This window comes from Oncorhynchus tshawytscha, linkage group LG04 (genome assembly GCF_018296145.1).
Source record: "Oncorhynchus tshawytscha isolate Ot180627B linkage group LG04, Otsh_v2.0, whole genome shotgun sequence".
NCBI classification, from domain to species: Eukaryota; Metazoa; Chordata; class Actinopteri; order Salmoniformes; family Salmonidae; genus Oncorhynchus; species Oncorhynchus tshawytscha.
The window spans coordinates 6,320,781-6,348,029 of record NC_056432.1 but is presented as its reverse complement, the minus strand read 5'-3'; the positions used below and the strand labels follow the sequence as shown (position 1 = coordinate 6,348,029).

The following is a 27,249-nucleotide window of genomic DNA, read 5'->3' as shown; positions in this document are numbered from 1 at the left end:
GTAAGTACTATAGTATTCTATAGTCAACTGTATAAACAAACAGAAAGCACTGTAGTAAGTACTACAGTATTCTATAGTCAACTGTATAAACAAACAGAAAGGACTGTAGTAAGTACTATAGTATTCTATAGTAAACTGTATAAACAAACAGAATGCACTGTAGTAAGTACTATAGTATTCTATAGTAAACTGTATAAACAAACAGAAAGCACTGTAGTAAGTACTATAGTATTCTATAGTCAACTGTATAAACAAACAGAAAGCACTGTAGTAAGTACTATAGTAAACTGTATAAACAAACAGAATGCACTGTAGTAAGTACTATAGTAAACTGTATAACAAACAAAAGCACTGTAGTAAGTATTGTAGTATTCTATAGTAAACTGTATAAACAAACAGAAAGCACTGTAGTAAGTACTATAGTATTCTATAGTAAACTGTATAAACAAACAGAATGCACTGTAGTAAGTACTATAGTATTCTATAGTAAACTGTATAAACAAACAGAAAGCACTGTAGTAAGTACTGTAGTATTCTATAGTAAACTGTATAAACAAACAGAAGGCACTGTAGTAAGTACTATAGTATTCTATAGTAAACTGTATAAACAAACAGAAGGCACTGTAGTAAGTACTATAGTATTCTATAGTAAACTGTATAAACAAACAGAAAGCACTGTAGTAAGTACTGTAGTATTCTATAGTAAACTGTATAAACAAACAGAAGGCACTGTAGTAAGTACTATAGTATTCTATAGTAAACTGTATAAACAAACAGAAGGCACTGTAGTAAGTACTATAGTATTCTATAGTAAACTGTATAAACAAACAGAATGCACTGTAGTAAGTACTATAGTATTCTATAGTCAACTGTATAAACAAACAGAAAGCACTGTAGTAAGTACTACAGTATTCTATAGTCAACTGTATAAACAAACAGAAAGCACTGTAGTAAGTACTTTAGTATTCTATAGTCAACTGTATAAACAAACAGAAAGCACTGTAAGTACTACAGTATTCTGTAGTCAACTGTATAAACAAACAGAAAGCACTGTTATAAGTACTATAGTATTCTATAGTAAACTGTATAAACAAACAGAAAGCACTGTAGTAAGTACTATAGTATTCTATAGTAAACTGTATAAACATACAGAAAGCACTGTAGTAAGTACTATAGTAAACTGTATAAACAAACAGAATGCACTGTAGTAAGTACTATAGTATTCTATAGTAAACTGTATAAACAAACAGAAAGCACTGTAGTAAGTATTGTAGTATTCTATAGTCAACTGTATAAACAAACAGAAAGCACTGTAGTAAGTACTATAGTATTCTATAGTCAACTGTATAAACAAACAGAAAGCACTGTAGTAAGTACTATAGTATTCTATAGTAAACTGTATAAACAAACAGAAAGCACTGTAGTAAGTACTGTAGTATTCTATAGTAAACTGTATAAACAAACAGAAAGCACTGTAGTAAGTACTATAGTATTCTATAGTAAACTGTATAAACATACCGAAAGCACTGTAGTAAGTACTATAGTAAACTGTATAAACAAACAGAATGCACTGTAGTAAGTACTATACTATTCTATAGTAAACTGTATAAACAAACAGAAAGCACTGTAGTAAGTACTGTAGTATTCTATAGTAAACTGTATAAACAAACAGAAGGCACTGTAGTAAGTACTATAGTATTCTATAGTAAACTGTATAAACAAACAGAAGGCACTGTAGTAAGTACTATAGTATTCTATAGTAAACTGTATAAACAAACAGAATGCACTGTAGTAAGTACTATAGTATTCTATAGTCAACTGTATAAACAAACAGAAAGCACTGTAGTAAGTACTACAGTATTCTATAGTCAACTGTATAAACAAACAGAAAGCACTGTAGTAAGTACTATAGTATTCTATAGTAAACTGTATAAACAAACAGAAAGCACTGTAGTAAGTACTATAGTATTCTATAGTAAACTGTATAAACAAACAGAAAGCACTGTAGTAAGTACTATAGTATTCTATAGTAAACTGTATAAACAAACAGAAAGCACTGTAGTAAGTACTATAGTATTCTATAGTAAACTGTATAAACAAACAGAAAGCACTGTAGTAAGTACTATAGTATTCTATAGTAAACTGTATAAACATACCGAAAGCACTGTAGTAAGTACTATAGTAAACTGTATAAACAAACAGAATGCACTGTAGTAAGTACTATACTATTCTATAGTAAACTGTATAAACAAACAGAAAGCACTGTAGTAAGTATTGTAGTATTCTATAGTAAACTGTATAAACAAACAGAAAGCACTGTAGTAAGTACTATAGTATTCTATAGTCAACTGTATAAACAAACAGAAAGCACTGTAGTAAGTACTATAGTATTCTATAGTAAACTGTATAAAAAACAGAAAGCACTGTAGTAAGTACTGTAGTATTCTATAGTAAACTGTATAAAAACAGAAGGCACTGTAGTAAGTACTGTAGTATTCTATAGTAAACTGTATAAACAAACAGAAGGCACTGTAGTAAGTACTGTAGTATTCTATAGTAAACTGTATAAACAAACAGAAGGCACTGTAGTAAGTACTATAGTATTCTATAGTAAACTGTATAAACAAACAGAAAGCACTGTAGTAAGTACTATAGTATTCTATAGTAAACTGTATAAACAAACAGAAAGCACTGTAGTAAGTACTATAGTATTCTATAGTAAACTGTATAAACAAACAGAAAGCACTGTAGTAAGTACTATAGTATTCTATAGTAAACTGTATAAACATACAGAAAGCACTGTAGTAAGTACTATAGTAAACTGTATAAACAAACAGAATGCACTGTAGTAAGTACTATAGTATTCTATAGTAAACTGTATAAACAAACAGAAAGCACTGTAGTAAGTACTATAGTATTCTATAGTCAACTGTATAAACAAACAGAAAGCACTGTAGTAAGTACTATAGTATTCTATAGTCAACTGTATAAACAAACAGAAAGCACTGTAGTAAGTACTATAGTATTCTATAGTCAACTGTATAAACAAACAGAAAGCACTGTAGTAAGTACTACAGTATTCTATAGTAAACTGTATAAACAAACAGAAAGCACTGTAGTAAGTACTATAGTCAACTGTATAAACAAACAGAAAGCACTGTAGTAAGTACTATAGTATTCTATAGTCAACTGTATAAACAAACAGAAAGCACTGTCATAAGTACTATAGTATTCTATAGTAAACTGTATAAACAAACAGAAAGCACTGTAGTAAGTACTACAGTATTCTATAGTCAACTGTATAAACAAACAGAAAGCACTGTAGTAAGTACTTTAGTATTCTATAGTCAACTGTATAAACAAACAGAAAGCACTGTAGTAAGTACTACAGTATTCTATAGTCAACTGTATAAACAAACAGAAAGCACTGTTATAAGTACTATAGTATTCTATAGTAAACTGTATAAACAAACAGAAAGCACTGTAGTAAGTACTATAGTATTCTATAGTAAACTGTATAAACATACAGAAAGCACTGTAGTAAGTACTATAGTAAACTGTATAAACAAACAGAATGCACTGTAGTAAGTACTATAGTATTCTATAGTAAACTGTATAAACAAACAGAAAGCACTGTAGTAAGTATTGTAGTATTCTATAGTCAACTGTATAAACAAACAGAAAGCACTGTAGTAAGTACTATAGTATTCTATAGTCAACTGTATAAACAAACAGAAAGCACTGTAGTAAGTACTATAGTATTCTATAGTAAACTGTATAAACAAACAGAAAGCACTGTAGTAAGTACTGTAGTATTCTATAGTAAACTGTATAAAAAAACAGAAGGCACTGTAGTAAGTACTGTAGTATTCTATAGTAAACTGTATAAACAAACAGAAGGCACTGTAGTAAGTACTGTAGTATTCTATAGTAAACTGTATAAACAAACAGAAGGCACTGTAGTAAGTACTATACTATTCTATAGTAAACTGTATAAACAAACAGAAAGCACTGTAGTAAGTACTGTAGTATTCTATAGTAAACTGTATAAACAAACAGAAGGCACTGTAGTAAGTACTATAGTATTCTATAGTAAACTGTATAAACAAACAGAAGGCACTGTAGTAAGTACTATAGTATTCTACAGTAAACTGTATAAACAAACAGAATGCACTGTAGTAAGTACTGTAGTATTCTATAGTAAACTGTATAAAGAAACAGAATGCACTGTAGTAAGTACTATAGTATTCTATAGTCAACTGTATAAACAAACAGAATGCACTGTAGTAGGTAGTAGTATTCTATAGTAAACTGTATAAACAAACAGAATGCACTGTAGTAGGTACTATAGTATTCTATAGTAAACTGTATAAACAAACAGAAAGCACTGTAGTAAGTACTATAGTATTCTATAGTAAACTGTATAAACAAACAGAAAGCACTGTAGTAAGTACTATAGTATTCTATAGTAAACTGTATAAACAAACAGAAAGCACTGTAGTAAGTACTATAGTATTCTATAGTAAACTGTATAAACATACCGAAAGCACTGTAGTAAGTACTATAGTAAACTGTATAAACAAACAGAATGCACTGTAGTAAGTACTATACTATTCTATAGTAAACTGTATAAACAAACAGAAAGCACTGTAGTAAGTACTATAGTATTCTATAGTAAACTGTATAAACAAACAGAATGCACTGTAGTAAGTACTATAGTATTCTATAGTAAACTGTATAAACAAACAGAAAGCACTGTAGTAAGTACTGTAGTATTCTATAGTAAACTGTATAAACAAACAGAAGGCACTGTAGTAAGTACTATAGTATTCTATAGTAAACTGTATAAACAAACAGAAGGCACTGTAGTAAGTACTATACTATTCTATAGTAAACTGTATAAACAAACAGAAAGCACTGTAGTAAGTACTGTAGTATTCTATAGTAAACTGTATAAACAAACAGAAGGCACTGTAGTAAGTACTACTATAGTATTCTATAGTAAACTGGATAAACAAACAGAAAGGACTGTAGTAAGTACTGTAGTATTCTATAGTAAACTGTATAAACAAACAGAATGCACTGTAGTAAGTACTATAGTATTCTATAGTAAACTGTATAAACAAACAGAAAGCACTGTAGTAAGTACTATAGTATTCTATAGTCAACTGTATAAACAAACAGAAAGCACTGTAGTAAGTACTATAGTATTCTATAGTAAACTGTATAAACAAACAGAATGCACTGTAGTAAGTACTATAGTATTCTATAGTAAACTGTATAAACAAACAGAAAGCACTGTAGTAAGTACTATAGTATTCTATAGTCAACTGTATAAACAAACAGAAAGCACTGTAGTAAGTACTATAGTATTCTATAGTAAACTGTATAAACAAACAGAAAGCACTGTAGTAAGTACTATAGTATTCTATAGTAAACTGTATAAACATACCGAAAGCACTGTAGTAAGTACTATAGTAAACTGTATAAACAAACAGAATGCACTGTAGTAAGTACTATACTATTCTATAGTAAACTGTATAAACAAACAGAAAGCACTGTAGTAAGTATTGTAGTATTCTATAGTAAACTGTATAAACAAACAGAAAGCACTGTAGTAAGTACTATAGTATTCTATAGTCAACTGTATAAACAAACAGAAAGCACTGTAGTAAGTACTATAGTATTCTATAGTAAACTGTATAAAAAAACAGAAAGCACTGTAGTAAGTACTGTAGTATTCTATAGTAAACTGTATAAAAAAACAGAAGGCACTGTAGTAAGTACTGTAGTATTCTATAGTAAACTGTATAAACAAACAGAAGGCACTGTAGTAAGTACTGTAGTATTCTATAGTAAACTGTATAAACAAACAGAAAGCACTGTAGTAAGTACTATACTATTCTATAGTAAACTGTATAAACAAACAGAAAGCACTGTAGTAAGTACTATAGTATTCTATAGTAAACTGTATAAACAAACAGAAAGCACTGTAGTAAGTACTATAGTATTCTATAGTCAACTGTATAAACAAACAGAAAGCACTGTAGTAAGTACTATAGTATTCTATAGTAAACTGTATAAACATACCGAAAGCACTGTAGTAAGTACTATAGTAAACTGTATAAACAAACAGAATGCACTGTAGTAAGTACTATACTATTCTATAGTAAACTGTATAAACAAACAGAAAGCACTGTAGTAAGTACTTTAGTATTCTATAGTCAACTGTATAAACAAACAGAAAGCACTGTAGTAAGTACTACAGTATTCTATAGTCAACTGTATAAACAAACAGAAAGCACTGTAGTAAGTACTATAGTATTCTATAGTCAACTGTATAAACAAACAGAAAGCACTGTAGTAAGTACTACAGTATTCTATAGTCAACTGTATAAACAAACAGAAAGCACTGTAGTAAGTACTATAGTCAACTGTATAAACAAACAGAAAGCACTGTAGTAAGTACTATAGTATTCTATAGTCAACTGTATAAACAAACAGAAAGCACTGTAGTAAGTACTATAGTATTCTATAGTCAACTGTATAAACAAACAGAAAGCACTGTAGTAAGTACTACAGTATTCTATAGTCAACTGTATAAACAAACAGAAAGCACTGTAGTAAGTACTTTAGTATTCTATAGTCAACTGTATAAACAAACAGAAAGCACTGTAGTAAGTACTACAGTATTCTATAGTCAACTGTATAAACAAACAGAAAGCACTGTTATAAGTACTATAGTATTCTATAGTAAACTGTATAAACAAACAGAAAGCACTGTAGTAAGTACTATAGTATTCTATAGTAAACTGTATAAACATACAGAAAGCACTGTAGTAAGTACTATAGTAAACTGTATAAACAAACAGAATGCACTGTAGTAAGTACTATAGTATTCTATAGTAAACTGTATAAACAAACAGAAAGCACTGTAGTAAGTACTGTAGTATTCTATAGTAAACTGTATAAACAAACAGAAAGCACTGTAGTAAGTACTATAGTATTCTATAGTCAACTGTATAAACAAACAGAAAGCACTGTAGTAAGTACTATAGTATTCTATAGTAAACTGTATAAACAAACAGAAAGCACTGTAGTAAGTACTGTAGTATTCTATAGTAAACTGTATAAAAAAACAGAAGGCACTGTAGTAAGTACTGTAGTATTCTATAGTAAACTGTATAAACAAACCGAAAGCACTGTAGTAAGTACTATAGTAAACTGTATAAACAAACAGAATGCACTGTAGTAAGTACTATACTATTCTATAGTAAACTGTATAAACAAACAGAAAGCACTGTAGTAAGTACTGTAGTATTCTATAGTAAACTGTATAAACAAACAGAAGGCACTGTAGTAAGTACTATAGTATTCTATAGTAAACTGTATAAACAAACAGAAGGCACTGTAGTAAGTACTATAGTATTCTATAGTAAACTGTATAAACAAACAGAATGCACTGTAGTAAGTACTATAGTATTCTATAGTCAACTGTATAAACAAACAGAAAGCACTGTAGTAAGTACTATAGTATTCTATAGTCAACTGTATAAACAAACAGAAAGCACTGAAGTAAGTACTATAGTATTCTATAGTAAACTGTATAAACAAACAGAAAGCACTGTAGTAAGTACTATAGTATTCTATAGTAAACTGTATAAACAAACAGAAAGCACTGTAGTAAGTACTATAGTATTCTATAGTCAACTGTATAAACAAACAGAAAGCACTGTAGTAAGTACTATAGTATTCTATAGTAAACTGTATAAACAAACAGAAAGCACTGTAGTAAGTACTATAGTATTCTATAGTAAACTGTATAAACATACAGAAAGCACTGTAGTAAGTACTATAGTAAACTGTATAAACAAACAGAATGCACTGTAGTAAGTACTATACTATTCTATAGTAAACTGTATAAACAAACAGAAAGCACTGTAGTAAGTATTGTAGTATTCTATAGTCAACTGTATAAACAAACAGAAAGCACTGTAGTAAGTACTATAGTATTCTATAGTCAACTGTATAAACAAACAGAAAGCACTGTAGTAAGTACTATAGTATTCTATAGTAAACTGTATAAACAAACAGAAAGCACTGTAGTAAGTACTGTAGTATTCTATAGTAAACTGTATAAAAAAACAGAAGGCACTGTAGTAAGTACTGTAGTATTCTATAGTAAACTGTATAAACAAACAGAAGGCACTGTAGTAAGTACTGTAGTATTCTATAGTAAACTGTATAAACAAACAGAAGGCACTGTAGTAAGTACTATAGTATTCTATAGTAAACTGTATAAACAAACAGAAAGCACTGTAGTAAGTACTATAGTATTCTATAGTCAACTGTATAAACAAACAGAAAGCACTGTAGTAAGTACTATAGTATTCTATAGTAAACTGTATAAATAAACAGAAAGCACTGTTATAAGTACTATAGTATTCTATAGTCAACTGTATAAACAAACAGAAAACACTGTAGTAAGTACTACAGTATTCTATAGTAAACTGTATAAACAAACAGAAAGCACTGTAGTAAGTACTATAGTATTCTATAGTCAACTGTATAAACAAACAGAAAGCACTGTAGTAAGTACTATAGTATTCTATAGTCAACTGTATAAACAAACAGAAAGCACTGTAGTAAGTACTATAGTAAACTGTATAAACAAACAGAATGCACTGTAGTAAGTACTATAGTATTCTATAGTAAACTGTATAAACAAACAGAAAGCACTGTAGTAAGTACTACAGTATTCTATAGTCAACTGTATAAACAAACAGAAAGCACTGTAGTAAGTACTATAGTATTCTATAGTAAACTGTATAAACAAACAGAAAGCACTGTAGTAAGTACTGTAGTATTCTATAGTCAACTGTATAAACAAACAGAAAGCACTGTAGTAAGTACTGTAGTATTCTATAGTAAACTGTATAAAAAAACAGAAGGCACTGTAGTAAGTACTGTAGTATTCTATAGTAAACTGTATAAACAAACAGAAAGCACTGTAGTAAGTACTATAGTATTCTATAGTAAACTGTATAAACAAACAGAAAGCACTGTAGTAAGTACTATAGTATTCTATAGTCAACTGTATAAACAAACAGAAAGCACTGTAGTAAGTACTATAGTATTCTATAGTCAACTGTATAAACAAACAGAAAGCACTGTAGTAAGTACTGTAGTATTCTATAGTCAACTGTATAAACAAACAGAAGGCACTGTCATAAGTACTATAGTAAACTGTATAAACAAACAGAAGCCACTGTAGTAAGTACTACAGTATTCTATAGTAAACTGTATAAACAAACACTGTATGTGTCGACAGACGACAGATGGTTGGTCACATCTACACCACCGTTGTTCACTTCCAGTGTTGTGACAGTGTGAGGTCTGTTCAACTCTCAAGAGTGACACTTTCCCAAGATCAGATTTCCCCAGTCATTTTTGGTTAGCCCCAGTTCCAGATGGATTGAAGCGTGTGCACACACAGCCACAGCAACAATAGTTTGGTTTTTCTCAACGATTAACTCTTCCAATTGAGCAAGGAGAATTATATGGCCACTCCATTGTTTAAATCACAGCTTACTGTTTGAATGGCGACAACCTACTGTGAAGTTCAGAGTTCAGAGTAAGTTAATCTCACTGACTCCGGTGGGGACACATGCTGTAGGACCATTTACCTAGTGTCATATTGATGTACAGTTGATGTCGGAAGTTTACATACACCTCAGCCAAGTACATTTAAACTCAGTTTTTTCACAATTCCTGACATTTAATCCTAATAAAAATTCCCTGTCTTAGGTCAGTTAGGATCACCACTTTATTTTAAGAATGTGTGATGTCAGAATAATAGTAGAGAGAATGATTTATTTCAGCTTTTATTTCTTTCATCACATTCCCAGTGGGTCAGAAGTTTACATACACTCAATTAGTATTTGGTAGCATTGCCTTTACATTGTTTAACTTGGGTCAAACGTTTCAGGTAGCCTTCCACAAGCTTCCCACAATAAGTTGGGTGTATTTTTGGCCCATTCCTCCTGACAGAGCTGGTGTAACTGAGTCAGGTTTGTAGGCCTCCTTGCTCGCACTCACTTTTTCAGTTCTGCCCACACATTTTCTATAGGGTTGAGGTCAGGGCTTTGTAATGGCCACTCCAATACCTTGACTTTGTTGTCCTTAAGCCATTTTGCCTCAACTTTGGCAGTATGTCATTGTCCATTTGGAAGACCCATTTATGACCAAGCTTTAACTGATGTCTTGAGATGTTGCTTCAATATATCCACATCATTTTCCTCCCTCATGAAGCCATCTATTTTGTGAAGTGAACCAGTCTCTCCTGCAGCAAAGCACCCCCACAACATGATGCTGCCACCCTCATGCTTCATGGTTGGGATGGTGTTCTTTGGCTTGCAAGCCTCCCCCTTCTTCCTCCAAACATAAAGATGGTCATTAAGGCCAAACAGTTCTATTTTTGTTTCATCAGACCAGAGGACATTTCTCCAAAAGGTACGATCTTTGTCCCCATGTGCAGTTGCAAACCGTAGTCTGGCTTTTCTATGGCGGTTTTGGAGCAGTGGCTTCTTCCTTGCTGAGCGGCCTTTCAGGTTATGTCGATATAGGACTCGTTTTACCGTGGATATAGATACTTTTCTACCTGTTTCCTCCAGCATCTTCACAAGGTCCTTTGCTGTTGTTCATCTCTAGGAGATAGAACGCGTCTCCTTCCTGAGCGGTATGACGGCTGCGTGGTCCCATGGTGTTTATACTTGCATACTTGTTTGTACAGATGAACATGGTACCTTCAGGCGTTTGGAAATTGCTCCCAAGGATGAACCTGACATGTGGAGGTCTACAATTTTTTTTCTGAGGTCTTGGCTGATTTCTTATGATTTTCCCAAAGAGGTACTGAGTTTGAAGGTAGACCTTGAAATACATCCTCAGGTACGCCTCCAATTGACTCAAAATATGTCCATTAGCCTATCAGAAGCTTCTAAAGCAATGACATCATTTTCTGGAATTTTCCAAGCTGTTTAAAGGCACAGTCAACTTAGTGCATGTAAACTGCTGACCCACTGGAATTGTCATACACTGCATTATAAGTGAAACAATCTGTCTGTAAACTTTTTTTTTTTAATGACTTGCACAATGTCCTAAATGACTTGCCAAAATAATAATCTGTCAGTACATTTTTTGGGGGAAACATTACTTGTTTCATGCACAACGTAGATGTCCTAAATGACTTGCCAAAACTATAGTTTGTTAACAAGAAGTTTGTGGAGTGGTTGAAAAATGAGTTTTAATGACTCCAACATAAGTGTATGTAAACTTCTGACTTCAACTGAAGACCTTAAGTGCATACTTGTAATTGTACTAGAATGACCTTTGAACTTTGTTAACTTACGGTTTTCTCCTCACTCCCACAGGAGCATGTGTCTATCAGGGATCTCTGTTTGCGGTAAGTGTTTTCTTCCTTCCCACATCAATTTTCATTTCATTATGTCTCTATTGTCTCCTTCTCTACTTCCGTCTCAGAATGATGAGGCGGGGCACCGTTTCGCATTGGTGCTGATGCCTAAGATGTAGTGCCGATGCATTATCTTTTACAGTGTATTAACTCATACATTATGTAGGAACGAGGTCGTGTTTCTGAAGCAGGGTGACGTTGTCTTCCTACTGTCTATCTATGGGGGAATGTTGGGTTAACCTGTCTAGGACAGGTAGTGTTTCTGAAGCAGGGTTACAGTGACGTTGTCTTCCTACTGTCTATCTACGGGGGAATGTTGGGTTAACCTGTCTAGGACAGGTAGTGTTTCTAAAGCAGGGTGCCGTTGTCTTCCTACTGTCTATCTACGGGGGAATGTTGGGTTAACCTGTCTAGGACAGATAATGTTTCTAAAGCAGGGTTCCGGTGACGTTGTCTTCCTACTGTCTATCTACGGGGGAATGTTGGGTTAACCTGTCTAGGACAGGTAGTGTTTCTAAAGCAGGGTGACGTTGTCTTCCTACTGTCTATCTACGGGGGAATGTTGGGTTAACCTGTCTAGGACAGGTAGTGTTTCTAAAGCAGGGTGCCGTTGTCTTCCTACTGTCTATCTACGGGGGAATGTTGGGTTAACCTGTCTAGGACAGGTAATGTTTCTAAAGCAGGGTGACGTTGTCTTCCTACTGTCTATCTACGGGGGAATGTTGGGTTAACCTGTCTAGGACAGGTAGTGTTTCTAAAGCAGGGTGACGTTGTCTTCCTACTGTCTATCTACGGGAGAATGTTGGGTTAACCTGTCTAGGACAGGTAATGTTTCTAAAGCAGGGTTCCGGTGACGTTGTCTTCCTACTGTCTATCTACGGGAGAATGTTGGGTTAACCTGTCTAGGACAGGTAGTGTTTCTAAAGCAGGGTTCCGGTGACGTTGTCTTCCTACTGTCTATCTACGGGGGAATGTTGGGTTAACCTGTCTAGGACAGGTAGTGTTTCTAAAGCAGGGTGACGTTGTCTTCCTACTGTCTATCTACGGGGGAATGTTAATTAACCTGTCTAGGACAGATAATGTTTCTAAAGCAGGGTTCCGGTGACGTTGTCTTCCTACTGTCTATCTACGGGAGAATGTTGGGTTAACCTGTCTAGGACAGATAATGTTTCTAAAGCAGGGTTCCGGTGACGTTGTCTTCCTACTGTCTATCTACGGGAGAATGTTGGGTTAACCTGTCTAGGACAGATAATGTTTCTAAAGCAGGGTTCCGGTGACGTTGTCTTCCTACTGTCTATCTACGGGAGAATGTTGGGTTAACCTGTCTAGGACAGGTAGTGTTTCTAAAGCAGGGTTCCGGTGACGTTGTCTTCCTACTGTCTATCTACGGGGGAATGTTGGGTTAACCTGTCCAGGACAGGTAGTGTTTCTAAAGCAGGGTTCCGGTGACGTTGTCTTCCTACTGTCTATCTACGGGGGAATGTTGGGTTAACCTGTCTAGGACAGGTAGTGTTTCTAAAGCAGGGTGACGTTGTCTTCCTACTGTCTATCTACGGGGGAATGTTGGGTTAACCTGTCTAGGACAGGTAGTGAATGTTGGGGGAGGGGGTTCCGGTGACGTTGTCTTCCTACTGTCTGTCTACGGGGAATGTTAATTAACAGCTCACTGGATGGAATGTTGGGGGAGGGGGTTCCGGTGACGTTGTCTTCCTACTGTCTACGGGGAATGTTAATTAACAGCTCACTGGATGGAATGTTGGGGGAGGGGGTTCCGGTGACGTTGTCTTCCTACTGTCTATCTACGGGGAATGTTAATTAACAGCACACTGAATGGAATGTTGGGGAGGGGGTTCCGGTGACGTTGTCTTCCTACTGTCTATCTACGGGGAATGTTAATTAACAGCTCACTGAATGGAATGTTGGGGGAGGGGGGTTCCGGTGACGTTGTCTTCCTACTGTCTATCTAAGGGGAATGTTAATTAACAGCTCACTGAATGGAATGTTGGGGGAGGGGGTTCCGGTGACGCTGTCTTCCTACTGTCTACGGGGGAATGTTAATTAACAGCTCACTGGATGGAATGTTGGGGGAGGGGGGTTCCGGTGACGTTGTCTTCCTACTGTCTACGGGGAATGTTAATTAACAGCTCACTGGATGGAATGTTGGGGGAGGGGGTTCCGGTGATGTTGTCTTCCTACTGTCTACGGGGAATGTTAATTAACAGCTCACTGGATGGAATGTTGGGGAGGGGGTTCCGGTGACGTTGTCTTCCTACTGTCTACGGGGAATGTTAATTAACAGCTCACTGGATGGAATGTTGGGGGAGGGGGTTCCGGTGACGTTGTCTTCCTACTGTCTACGGGGGAATGTGAATTAACAGCTCACTGGATGGAATGTTGGGGGAGGGGGTTCCGGTGACGTTGTCTTCCTACTGTCTACGGGGAATGTTAATTAACAGCTCACTGGATGGAATGTTGGGGGAGGGGGTTCCGGTGACGTTGTTTTCCTACTGTCTACGGGGAATGTTAATTAACAGCTCACTGGATGGAATGTTGGGGGAGGGGGTTCCGGTGACGTTGTCTTCCTACTGTCTACGGGGAATGTTAATTAACAGCTCACTGGATGGAATGTTGGGGGAGGGGGTTCCGGTGACGTTGTCTTCCTACTGTCTATGGGGAATGTTAATTAACAGCTCACTGGATGGAATGTTGGGGGAGGGGGTTCCGGTGACGTTGTCTTCCTACTGTCTACGGGGAAAGTTAATTAACAGCTCACTGGATGGAATGTTGGGGGACGGGGTTCCGGTGACGTTGTCTTCCTACTGTCTACGGGGAATGTTAATTAACAGCTCACTGGATGGAATGTTGGGGGAGGGGGTTCCGGTGACGTTGTCTTCCTACTGTCTACGGGGAATGTTAATTAACAGCTCACTGGATGGAATGTTGGGGGAGGGGGTTCGGTGACGTTGTCTTCCTACTGTCTACGGGGAAAGTTAATTAACAGCTCACTGGATGGAATGTTGGGGGACGGGGTTCCGGTGACGTTGTCTTCCTACTGTCTACGGGGAATGTTAATTAACAGCTCACTGAATGGAATGTTGGGGGAGGGGGTGCCGGTGACGTTGTCTTCCGACTGTCTACGGGGAATGTTAATTAACAGCTCACTGGATGGAATGTTGGGGGAGGGGGTTCCGGTGACGTTGTCTTCCTACTGTCTACGGGGAATGTTAATTAACAGCTCACTGGATGGAATGTTGGGGGAGGGGGTTCCGGTGACGTTGTCTTCCTACTGTCTACGGGGAATGTTAATTAACAGCTCACTGGATGGAATGTTGGGGGAGGGGGTTCCGGTGACGTTGTCTTCCTACTGTCTACGGGGAATGTTAATTAACAGCTCACTGGATGGAATGTTGGGGGAGGGGTTCCGGTGACGTTGTCTTCCTGCTGTCTACGGGGAATGTTAATTAACAGCTCACTGGATGGAATGTTGGGGAGGGGGTTCCGGTGACGTTGTCTTCCTACTGTCTATCTACGGGGAATGTTAATTAACAGCTCACTGGATGGAATGTTGTGGGAGGGGGTTCCGGTGACGTTGTCTTCCTACTGTCTATCTACGTGGGAATGTTAATTAACAGCTCACTGGATGGAATGTTGGGGGAGGGGGTTCCGTTTCACTCAACCGCTGTCTGAGATGTAGCTGGTTAATAATGCATAGCTGCTGCTGACTTTGTGAATCATTAATAGTGAAGAGGATATGACTACTAGGTGTCCCAATTGGCACCCTATTCTCTATATAGTGCACTAGCTTTCACTGGGGCCCATAGGGCTCTGGTCAAAAGGAGTGCATTAAATAGGGAGGAGGGTGTCATTTCGGTCGCAGACTAGATGGTTGTCTTCGAAATGGTTGCTTGTCTCCTACTACTGTTTATGAAGGAAGCTATGTGGATGTCTGAGCACTGTTGTAGAAGGTTATGAAGGGAGCTATGTGGATGTCTGAGCACTGTTGTAGAAGGTTATGAAGGGAGCTATGTGGATGTCTGAGCACTGTTGTAGAAGGTTATGAAGGGAGCTATGTGGATGTCTGAGCACTGTTGTAGAAGGTTATGAAGGAAGCTATGTGGATGTCTGAGCACTGTTGTAGAAGGGTGTGAAGGAAACTATGTGGATGTCTGAGCACTGTTGTAGAAGGTTATGAAGGGAGCTATGTGGATGTCTGAGCACTGTTGTAGAAGGTTATGAAGGGAGCTATGTGGATGTCTGAGCACTGTTGTAGAAGGTTATGAAGGAAGCTATGTGGATGTCTGAGCACTGTTTTAGAAGGTTATGAAGGGAGCTATGTGGATGTCTGAGCACTGTTTTAGAAGGTTATGAAGGGAGCTATGTGGATGTCTGAGCACTGTTGTAGAAGGTTATGAAGGGAGCTATGTGGATGTCTGAGCACTGTTGTAGAAGGTTATGAAGGGAGCTATGTGGATGTCTGAGCACTGTTGTAGAAGGGTGTGAAGGAAACTATGTGGATGTCTGAGCACTGTTGTAGAAGGGTGTGAAGGAAACTATGTGGATGTCTGAGCACTGTTGTAGAAGGGTGTGAAGGAAGCTATGTGGAGGTCTGAGCACTGTTGTAGAAGGGTGTGTCGGAAGCTATGTGGATGTCTGAGCACTGTTGTAGAAGGGTGTGAAGAAAGCTACGTGGATGTCTGAGCACTGATGTAGAATGGTGTGAAGGAAACTATTTGGAGGTCTGAGCACTGTTGTAGAAGGGTGTGAAGGAAGCTACAGTGCCTTCGGAAAGTATTCAGACCCCTTGACGTTTTCCACATTTTGTTACATTACAGACTTATTCTAAAATGGATTTAGAATAATAATATTTTTCTTCTGTTTGATGGGGTTCAAGTCCGGGCTCTGGCTGGGCAACTCAAGGACATTCAGAGACTTGTCCCGAAGCCACTCCTGCGTTGTTTTGGCTGTGTGCTTAGGGTCGTTGTCCTGTTGGAAGGTGAACCTTCGCCCCAGGCTAAGGTCCTGAGCACTCTGGAGCAGGTTTACATCAAGGAACTCTCTGTACTTTGCTCGGTTCATCTTTCCCTCGATCCTGACTAGTCGCCCAGTCCCTCCTGCTGACAAACATCCCCACAGCATGATCCTGCCACCACCATGCTTCACCGTAGGGATGGTGCCAGGTTTCCTCCAGACGTGACACTTGGTATTCAGGCCGAAGAGTTAATACTGGTTTCATCGGACTAGAGAATCTTGTTTATGTAACAGCTGTCTGTGGTGGAAGAAGGTGAGGACCAATACGCAGCGTGGTACGTGTTCATCTTTTAAATAAAGTAAACTGAACACTGAAAAAACCCAGATCTGTGCCTCGACACAACACTGTCTAGGAGATCTACGGACAATTCCTTTATTTAACCAATTTTAGAATAAAGCTGTAACGTAACAAAATGTGGAAAAAGTCAAGGGGTCTGAATACTTTCCGAAGGCACTGCATATGGATGTCTGAGCGCTGTAGGAGAAGGTTAAGGAGGAAACTATATGGATGTCTGAGCACTGTAGGAGAAGGTTATGGAGGAAGCTATATGGATGTCTGAGCACTGTAGGAGAAAATCATGCAAACATCTGGTATTGATTTTGAAGCTGGAACTCTGCAGTGTAGGCCAACATACTGGTATTGAAGCTGGAACTCTGCAGTGTAGGCCTACATACTGGTATTGAAGCTGGAACTCTGCAGTGTAGGCCTACATACTGGTATTGAAGCTGGAACTCTGCAGTGTAGGCCAACATACTGGTATTGAAGCTGGAACTCTGCAGTGTAGGCCTTCATACTGTTATTGAAGCTAGAACTCTGCAGTGTAGGCCTACATACTGGTATTGAAGCTGGAACTCTGCAGTGTAGGCCAACATACTGGTATTGAAGCTGGAACTCTGCAGTGTAGGCCAACATACTGGTATTGAAGCTGGAACTCTGCAGTGTAGGCCTACATACTGGTATTGAAGCTAGAACTCTGCAGTGTAGGCCTACAAACTAAGCCATTACTTTTCGTTTGTTGGATATCTAATGTATGGATTGGTTGGCTTGCCTCTCTTTCATTCAGTATGTGCTGGTTCACGCTTGCTGATCATGTTGAATGTCTTTTCATCTGTGTGCTATGAATCACTTTGTGTTTAAACCAATCAAAACGTGTTGAATTTCTTATTTAACAAGATATTGTGATGTTTATTCATAGACCAAGGTCGGTCTCGGCCGGTCTCGGTCAGTCTCGGTCAGTCTCGGTCGGTCTCGGCCGGTCCATTGACATGTAGGGTCTTTGGTCTTTCAAAGTTTCAAACCCCATCAAACTAAGTGAAATACTACTTCTTACCTAGAATGGCAGAGAGAGTCAAGAGTGCTGTCTGGGTGAGAACAGGAGGAATGCTGTCTGGGTGAGAACAGGAGGAATGCTGTCTGGGTGAGAACAGGAGGAATGCTGTCTGGGTGAGAACAGGAGGAATGCTGCCTGGGTGAGAACAGGAGGAATGCTGCCTGGGTGAGAACAGGAGGAATGCTGTCTGGGTGAGAACAGGAGGAATGCTGTCTGGGTGAGAACAGGAGGAATGCTGTCTGGGTGAGAACAGGAGGAATGCTGTCTGGGTGAGAACAGGAGGAGTGCTGTCTGGGTGAGAACAGGAGGAATGCTGTCTGGGTGAGAACAGGAGGAATGCTGTCTGGGTGAGAACAGGAGGAATGCTGTCTGGGTGAGAACAGGAGGAATGCTGTCTGGGTGAGAACAGGAGGAATGCTGTCTGGGTGAGAACAGGAGGAATGCTGTCTGGGTGAGAACAGGAGGAATGCTGTCTGGGTGAGAACAGGAGGAATGCTGTCTGGGTGAGAACAGGAGGAATGCTGTCTGGGTGAGAACAGGAGGAATGCTGTCTGGGTGAGAACAGGAGGAATGCTGTCTGGGTGAGAACAGGAGGAATGCTGTCTGGGTGAGAACAGGAGGAATGCTGTCTGGGTGAGAACAGGAGGAATGCTGTCTGGGTGAGAACAGGAGGAATGCTGTCTGGGTGAGAACAGGAGGAGTGCTGTCTGGGTGAGAACAGGAGGAATGCTGTCTGGGTGAGAACAGGAGGAATGCTGTCTGGGTGAGAACAGGAGGAATGCTGTCTGGGAGAGAACAGGAGGAATGCTGTCTGGGTGAGAACAGGAGGAATGCTGTCTGGGTGAGAACAGGAGGAATGCTGTCTGGGTGAGAACAGGAGGAATGCTGTCTGGGTGAGAACAGGAGGAATGCTGTCTGTGTGAGAACAGGAGGAATGCTGACTGGGTGAGAACAGGAGGAATGCTGTCTGGGTGAGAACAGGAGGAATGCTGTCTGGGTGAGAACAGGAGGAATGCTGTCTGGGTGAGAACAGGAGGAATGCTGTCTGGGTGAGAACAGGAGGAATGCTGTCTGGGTGAGAACAGGAGGAATGCTGTCTGGGTGAGAACAGGAGGAGTGCTGTCTGGGTGAGAACAGGAGGAATGCTGTCTGGGTGAGAACAGGAGGAGTGCTGTCTGGGTGAGAACAGGAGGAATGCTGTCTGTGCTCTGCGTTCTTGTCTGTACCCTGAAAACCTTCTGAGGAAAGATCCAACACCATTATTGCAAACAGAGTGTTTTTTTTTTGGCCCAAACCCTGCTTTTCTCCCCTGAAACAACAGGTAATCTCTTGTTGAGATTAGAGGTAGTGTTGTGGTTCCCTGGCGGCTTTTCACACAGGTTTAATGGCGATTGGCGGGTAATGACAAATTCCTGCTTCCCGCCGCTGTGTGATCAACGTAATTACAGTAAAGGTTAGCGTAGAGCTGCAGGACAGAACAGCTCTCTCTCTCTCCTATCTTTCTCTCACTGCCGTTCTCTTTCTCTCTGTTCTCTTTCCCTCTCTCACTCCCGTTCTCTCTCTCTCCTATCTTTCTCTCACTTCCGTTCTCTCTCTGTTCTCTCTCTCTCCTATCTTTCTCTCACTGCCGTTCTCTTTCTCTCTGTTCTCTTTCCCTCTCTCACTCCCGTTCTCTCTCTCTCTGTTCTCTTTCTCTCTCTCACTCCCGTTCTCTCTCTATCTTTCAATCGCTCACTATCATTAAATAAAGATACTTTTTTGTATATATATATTTTAAACTCACTCTCTCTGTCCTCCCATAAGCTTTAAGAACACACAGAACACTGATTGGGAAAGAAGTTAGTGGTGTGCAGTGGCACGGTACAGCCACCATATAATTACACTCCTCGTCCGCAATTAGAGAGAAAATTAATAGAGGATGAGGGGGGAGTCATTGAAGGATGAGGTGGGAGAGGAGAACAGAAGGAAAGAGAGGTGGGAGAGGAGGACAGAAGGAGAGAGAGGTGGGAGAGGAGGACAGAAGGAGAGGGGTGGGAGACGAGGACAGAAGGAGAGAGAGGTGGGAGAGGAGGACAGAAGGAGAGAGAGGTGGGAGAGGAGGACAGAAGCAGAGAGAGGTGGGAGATGAGGACAGAAGGAAAGAGGTGGGAGAAGAGGACTGAAGGAGACAGGTGGGAGAGAAGGACAGAAGGAGAGAGAGGTGGGAGAGGAGGACAGAAGGAGAGGGGTGGGAGACGAGGACAGAAGGAGAGAGAGGTAGGAGAGGAGGACAGAAGGAGAGAGGTGGGAGAGGAGGACAGAAGGAGAGAGGTGGGAGAGGAGGACAGAAGGAGAGAGAGGTGGGAGAGGAGGACAGAAGGAGAGAGAGGTGGGAGAGGAGGACAGAAGCAGAGAGAGGTGGGAGATGAGGACAGAAGGAAAGAGGTGGGAGAAGAGGACTGAAGGAGAGAGGTGGGAGAGAAGGACAGAAGGAGAGAGAGGTGGGAGAAGAGGACAGAAGGAGAGAGGTGGGAGAGGAGGACAGAAGGAGAGAGAGGTGGGAGATGAGGACAGAAGGAAAGAGGGGTGGGAGAGGAGGACAGAAGGAACGAAGAGCGGGAGATGAGGACAGAAGGAAAGAGGTGGGAGAGGAGGACAGAAGGAAAGAGGAGTGGGAGAGGAGGACAGAAGGAGAGATGGGTGGGAGAGGAGGACAGAAGGAAAGAGGTGGAAGAGGAGGACAGAAGGAAAGAGGTGGGAGAGGAGGACCGAAGGAAAGAGGTGGGAGAGGAGGACCGAAGGAAAGAGGTGGGAGAGGAGGAGAGGAGGAAAGGGGAGTGGGAGAGGAGGACAGAAGGAGAGATGGGTGGGAGAGGAGGACAGAAGGAAAGAGGTGGGAGAGGAGGACAGAAGGCAAGAGGTGGGAGAGGAGGACCGAAGGAAGGAGGTGGGAGAGGAGGACCGAAGGAAAGAGGTGGGAGAGGAGGACAGAAGGAAAGATGGGTGGGAGAGGAGGACAGAAGGAAAGAGGTGGGAGAGGAGGACAGAAGGAGAGGGGTGGGAGAGGAGGACAGAAGGAAAGAGGTGGGAGAGGAGGACAGAAGGAAAGAGGTGGGAGAGGAGGACAGAAGGAAAGAGGTGGGAGAGGAGGACCGAAGGAAAGAGGTGGGAGAGGAGGACAGAAGGAAAGAGGTGGGAGAGGAGGACAGAAGGCAAGAGGTGGGAGAGGAGGACAGAAGGAGAGGGGTGGGAGAGGAGGACAAAGGAAAGAGGTGGGAGAGGAGGACAGAAGGAGAGAGGTGGGAGAGGAGGACAGAAGGAGAGAGAGGTGGGAGAAGAGGACAGAAGGAGAGAGGTGGGAGAGGAGGACAGAAGGAAAGAGGAGTGGGAGAGGAGGACAGAAGGAGAGATGGGTGGGAGAGGAGGACAGAAGGAAAGAGGTGGAAGAGGAGGACAGAAGGAAAGAGGTGGGAGAGGAGGACCGAAGGAAAGAGGTGGGAGAGGAGGACCGAAGGAAAGAGGTGGGAGAGGAGGAGAGGAGGAAAGGGGAGTGGGAGAGGAGGACAGAAGGAGAGATGGGTGGGAGAGGAGGACAGAAGGAAAGAGGTGGGAGAGGAGGACAGAAGGAAAGAGGTGGGAGAGGAGGACCGAAGGAAGGAGGTGGGAGAGGAGGACCGAAGGAAAGAGGTGGGAGAGGAGGACAGAAGGAAAGATGGGTGGGAGAGGAGGACAGAAGGAAAGAGGAGTGGGAGAGGAGGACAGAAGGAGAGATGGGTGGGAGAGGAGGACAGAAGGAAAGAGGTGGAAGAGGAGGACAGAAGGAAAGAGGTGGGAGAGGAGGACCGAAGGAAAGAGGTGGGAGAGGAGGAGAGGAGGAAAGGGGAGTGGGAGAGGAGGACAGAAGGAGAGATGGGTGGGAGAGGAGGACAGAAGGAAAGAGGTGGGAGAGGAGGACAGAAGGAAAGAGGTGGGAGAGGAGGACCGAAGGAAGGAGGTGGGAGAGGAGGACCGAAGGAAAGAGGTGGGAGAGGAGGACAGAAGGAAAGATGGGTGGGAGAGGAGGACAGAAGGAAAGAGGTGGGAGAGGAGGACAGAAGGAGAGGGGTGGGAGAGGAGGACAGAAGGAAAGAGGTGGGAGAGGAGGACAGAAGGAAAGAGGTGGGAGAGGAGGGAGAGGAGGACAGAAGGAAAGAGGAGTGGGAGAGGAGGACAGAAGGAAAGAGAGGTGGGAGAGGAGGTCAGAAGGAGAGATGGGTGGGAGAGGAGGACAGAAGGAGAGATGGGTGGGAGAGGAGGACAGAAGGAAAGAGGTGGGAGAGGAGGACAGAAGGAAAGAGGTGGGAGAGGAGGACAGAAGGAAAGAGGTGGGAGAGGAGGACAGAAGGAAAGAGGTGGGAGAGGAGGACAGAAGGAGAGGGGTGGGAGAGGAGTACAAAAGGAAAGAGGTGGGAGAGGAGGACAGAAGGAGAGAGGTGGGAGAGGAGGACAGAAGGAGAGAGAGGTGGGAGAAGAGGACAGAAGGAGAGAGGTGGGAGAGGAGGACAGAGGGAGAGAGAGGTTGGAGATGAGGACAGAAGGAAAGAGGGGTGGGAGAGGAGGACAGAAGGAACGAAGAGCGGGAGATCAGGACAGAAGGAAAGAGGAGTGGGAGAGGAGGACCGAAGGAAAGAGGTGGGAGAGGAGGACAGAAGGAAAGAGGTGGGAGAGGAGGACAGAAGGAAAGAGGTGGGAGAGGAGGACAGAAGGAAAGAGGTGGGAGAGGAGGACAGAAGGAAAGAGGTGGGAGAGGAGGACAGAAGGAAAGAGGTGGGAGAGGAGGACAGAAGGAAAGAGGTGGGAGATGAGGACAGAAGGAAAGAGGTGGGAGAGGAGGACAGAAGGAAAGAGGTGGGAGAGGAGGACAGAAGGAAAGAGGTGGGAGAGGAGGACAGAAGGAAAGAGGTGGGAGAGGAGGACAGAAGGAAAGAGGTGGGAGAGGAGGACAGAAGGAGAGAGAGGTGGGAGAAGAGGACAGAAGGAGAGAGGTGGGAGAGGAGGACAGAGGGAGAGAGAGGTTGGAGATGAGGACAGAAGGAAAGAGGGGTGGGAGAGGAGGACAGAAGGAACGAAGAGCGGGAGATCAGGACAGAAGGAAAGAGGAGTGGGAGAGGAGGACCGAAGGAAAGAGGTGGGAGAGGAGGACAGAAGGAAAGAGGTGGGAGAGGAGGACAGAAGGAAAGAGGTGGGAGAGGAGGACAGAAGGAAAGAGGTGGGAGAGGAGGACAGAAGGAAAGAGGTGGGAGAGGAGGACAGAAGGAAAGAGGTGGGAGAAGAGGACAGAAGGAAAGAGGTGGGAGAGGAGGACAGAAGGAAAGAGGTGGGAGAGGAGGACAGAAGGAAAGAGGAGTTACATTTTTTAGAAATTTGCAAAAAATAAAACGTAAAAAACTGTTTTCACTTTGTCATTATGGGGTGTTGTGTGTAGAGTTAATGGATTGGATAATTAAAAGTAGTATTTGCATCAGTTAAAGATAATATTACATATCTTAAAAAGTATGTGTACTAAAAAAAGGGCCAATAATGGCCTAGAGCAGGGTTATTGAACTCTGACGCTACGAGGTCCGAAGCCTGCTGTTTTTATCCTGTACCCGATTGTTAACTGCACCCACCTGGTGTCCCAGATCTAATTCAGTCCCTGATTAGAGGGGAATCACCCACCTGGTGTCCCAGGTCTAAATCAGTCCCTGATTAGAGGGGGAATCACCCACCTGGTGTCCCAGGTCTAAATCAGTCCCTGATTAGAGGGGAATCACCCACCTGGTGTCCCAGTTTCTAAATCAGGCCCTGATTAGAGGGGAATCACCCACCTGGTGTCCCAGGTCTAAATCAGGCCCCGATTAGAGGGGAATCACCCACCTGGTGTCCCAGGTCTAAATCAGTCCCTGATTAGAGGGGAATCACCCACCTGGTGTCCCAGGTCTAAATCAGTCCCTGATTAGAGGGGAATCACCCACCTGGTGTCCCAGGTCTAAATCAGTCCCTGATTAGAGGGGAATCACCCACCTGGTGTCCCAGGTCTAAATCAGTCCCCGATTAGAGGGGAATCACCCACCTGGTGTCCCAGGTCTAAATCAGGCCCCGATTAGAGGGGAATCACCCACCTGGTGTCCCAGGTCTAAATCAGTCCCTGATTAGAGGGGAATCACCCACCTGGTGTCCCAGGTCTAAATCAGTCCCTGATTAGAGGGGAATCACCCACCTGGTGTCCCAGGTCTAAATCACTCCCTGATTAGAGGGGAATCACCCACCTGGTGTCCCAGGTCTAAATCAGTCCCTGATTAGAGGGGAATCACCCACCTGGTGTCCCAGGTCTAAATCAGTCCCTGATTAGAGGGGAATCACCCACCTGGTGTCCCAGGTCTAAATCAGTCCCTGATAAGAGGGGAATCACCCACCTGGTGTCCCAGGTTTAAATCAGTCCCTGATTAGAGGGGAATCACCCACCTGGTGTCCCAGGTCTAAATCAGGCCCTGATTAGAGGGGAATCACCCACCTGTTGTCCCAGGTCTAAATCAGGCCCCGATTAGAGGGGAATCACCCACCTGGTGTCCCAGGTCTAAATCAGGCCCTGATTAGAGGGGAATCACCCACCTGGTGTCCCAGGTCTAAATCAGTCCCTGATTAGAGGGGAATCACCCACCTGGTGTCCCAGGTCTAAATCAGTCCCTGATTAGAAGGGAACAATGAAAAATATCTTGGAACTGGCTTGGAGGTCCAGAGTTGAGTTTCAGGGGTCTAGAAGGTATTTTTGGTTTCCTGCTCGACTGTAAGTAACATAGTGAACTGGAAATGGTGACCTCGGGCTCAATGCAGAACATTCCTGTTGCCACCTTGTGTGTTTACTGTTTTTTATTACTTATTTACCTGGAGACAAATATAACATTCTCCCCTCCCTCAACCTCCTTTGGAGCGCATGTGTGATCAGGGATATAGAAGCAGCGTTGTGGTTGTCAAACATCCGGTCGAGACGCATATCGCCAGTTTACCCAGATACAGATTAAGATTCAGTCCTAATTTTAGACTGAACAGCAGGTTTTAATGGAGGATCTCCATTACCCAGGCATTTTAGAATCAGTGTGGCTCTCAAACACACAGACGATTAGACATTATGATAAGAGGACACATGATGGTTGTACCTTTTATAGCTAACTGCAATAGATCGTCTTGAGAGTTAGTGATCCTTTGTAGCTCAGTTGGTAGAGCACGGTGCTTGTAACACCAGGATGGAAGGTTCAATTCCCAGGACCACCTGTACATAAAATGTATACATGCATGAGTGTCAGTCATAAGCGTCGGTGTAAACTTTAAAACTTTAATATAAGACTTACATTAAAACAGTTTGTCTTTTAAGAGTTTCAGTTCCTCGCTCCACGACAGCTGGACTGTTAAACGAGCTGCTGCGTTGCCATGGCTCCTGGACTGGGGTCTTTTCTCACCATGCGCACCACACAGACAGACAGCCCTGACGATAGTGGGGTAGAGAGGAGTGTCAAACCTTGGTCAAACATAACACCCAGTGCTAGGCTAATGTGTATTAGTGCTAGGCTAATGTGTATTAGTGCTAGGCTAATGTGTATTAGTGCTAGGCTAATGTGTATTAGTGCTAGGCTAATGTGTATTAGTGCTAGGCTAATGTGTATTAGTGCTAGGCTTTAGTGCTAGGCTAATGTGTATTAGTGTGAGGCTAATGTGTGAACAAATAAACTAGCGCAAGCTATTCCGCAGTCCCCCCCCCCTCCGCTCCGCTCCCCCAGGCCATACCTAGGCTAATAGTCAAACAAACAAGCTAGTTATACACAATGTCTGAATACACTATCTGAATACACTGTCTGAATACACAATGTCTGAATACACTGTCTGAATGCACTGTCTGAATGCACTGTCTGAATACACTGTGTCATGCAACTAATCACGTTTGGAGCTAACTGGTGCTTTCAAGTCAAATCCTGACGTCGACAGCACATGATAGTTGTATTCATAAAATAGGTAACTAGCTAAGATGGATTATAGAGAAAACAAATATATATTAAGTGGCTAGCTAAGTTTTCAGCTCTGCTAACATAATTGCAAAAGGGGTTTCTAATGATCAATTAGCCTTTTAAAATGATAAACTCAGATTAGCTAACACAACGTGCCATTGGAACACAGGACTGATGGTTGCTGATGATGGGCCTCTGTACGCCGATGTAGATATTCCATTAAAAATCGTCTGTTTCCAGCTACAATAGTCATTTAAAACATTAACAATGTCTACACTGTATTTCTGATCAATTTGATGTTATTTTAATGGAGAAAGAATGAGCTTTTCTTTCAAAAACAAGGACATTTCTAAGTGACCCCAAACTTTTGAACGGTAGTGTAGATATGTACACGAAGGCAGGGTAAAGTGACTAGGCATCAGGATAGATAATACAAAGGTATTTGAGGTAGATATGTACATGAAGGCAGGGTAAAGTGACTAGGCATCAGGATTGATAATAATAAGGTATTTGAGGTAGATATGTACATGAAGGCAGGGTAAAGTGACTAGACATCAGCATAGATAATAATAGGAGTAAAATTAATATGGCCCCCTAGTCACAACAGGTTAAGAACTGAGTAGCAGCAGTAAATGACATGTGCAAAAGTGTGTTTGTGTTGTGTCAGTATGTGTGTAGTGTATGTGAATGTGTGTGGGTTTTGTGTGGGAGTGTCAATGTAGTTTGTGTGAGTGAGTGTGTTGATAGTGTGTACATATAGTCTAGTGAGTGTGTATATAGTGTGTATATATAGTCTCGTGAGAGTGTATATAGTGTGTACATATAGTCTAGTGAGAGTGTATATAGTGTGTATATGTAGTCTAGTGAGTGTGTATATAGTGTGTATATATAGTCTAGTGAGAGTGTATATAGTGTATATATATAGTCTAGTGAGTGTGTATATGCTGTGTATATATAGTCTAGTGAGTGTGTATATATAGTCTAGTGAATGTGTATATATATAGTCTAGTGAGTGTGTATATGGTGTGTATATATATAGTCTAGTGAGTGTGTATATAGTGTGTATATATAGTCTAGTGAGTGTGTACAGTATATAGTGTGTATATATAGTCTAGTGAGCGTGTATATAGTGTGTATATATAGTCTAGTGAGAGTGTATATAGTGTGTATATATAGTCTAGTGAGAGTGTATATAGTGTGTATATATAGTCTAGTGAGAGTGTATATAGTGTGAATATATAGTCTAGTGAGTGTGTATATATAGTCTAGTGAGTGTGTATATATAGTCTAGTGAGTGTGTATATATAGTCTAGTAAGTGTGTATATATAGTCTAGTAAGTGTGTATATATAGTCTAGTGAGTGTGTATATGGTGTGTATATACAGTCTAGTGAGTGTGTATATGGTGTGTATATATAGTCTAG

General features: G+C 41.3%; 1 protein-coding gene across 1 annotated transcript in view; it reads left to right on the top strand.

Moving 5' to 3' along the window:
* LOC112239503 (extracellular matrix organizing protein FRAS1-like) overlaps positions 1 to 27,249 on the top strand; it is a 316,408-nt gene that overhangs the window by 3,324 nt on the left and 285,835 nt on the right. Inside the window, exon 2 of the mRNA XM_042321247.1 lies at positions 11,430 to 11,461. Within this exon, the coding sequence (XP_042177181.1) occupies positions 11,430 to 11,461 (32 nt within the window). The remainder of the gene's footprint in view (positions 1 to 11,429; positions 11,462 to 27,249) is intronic.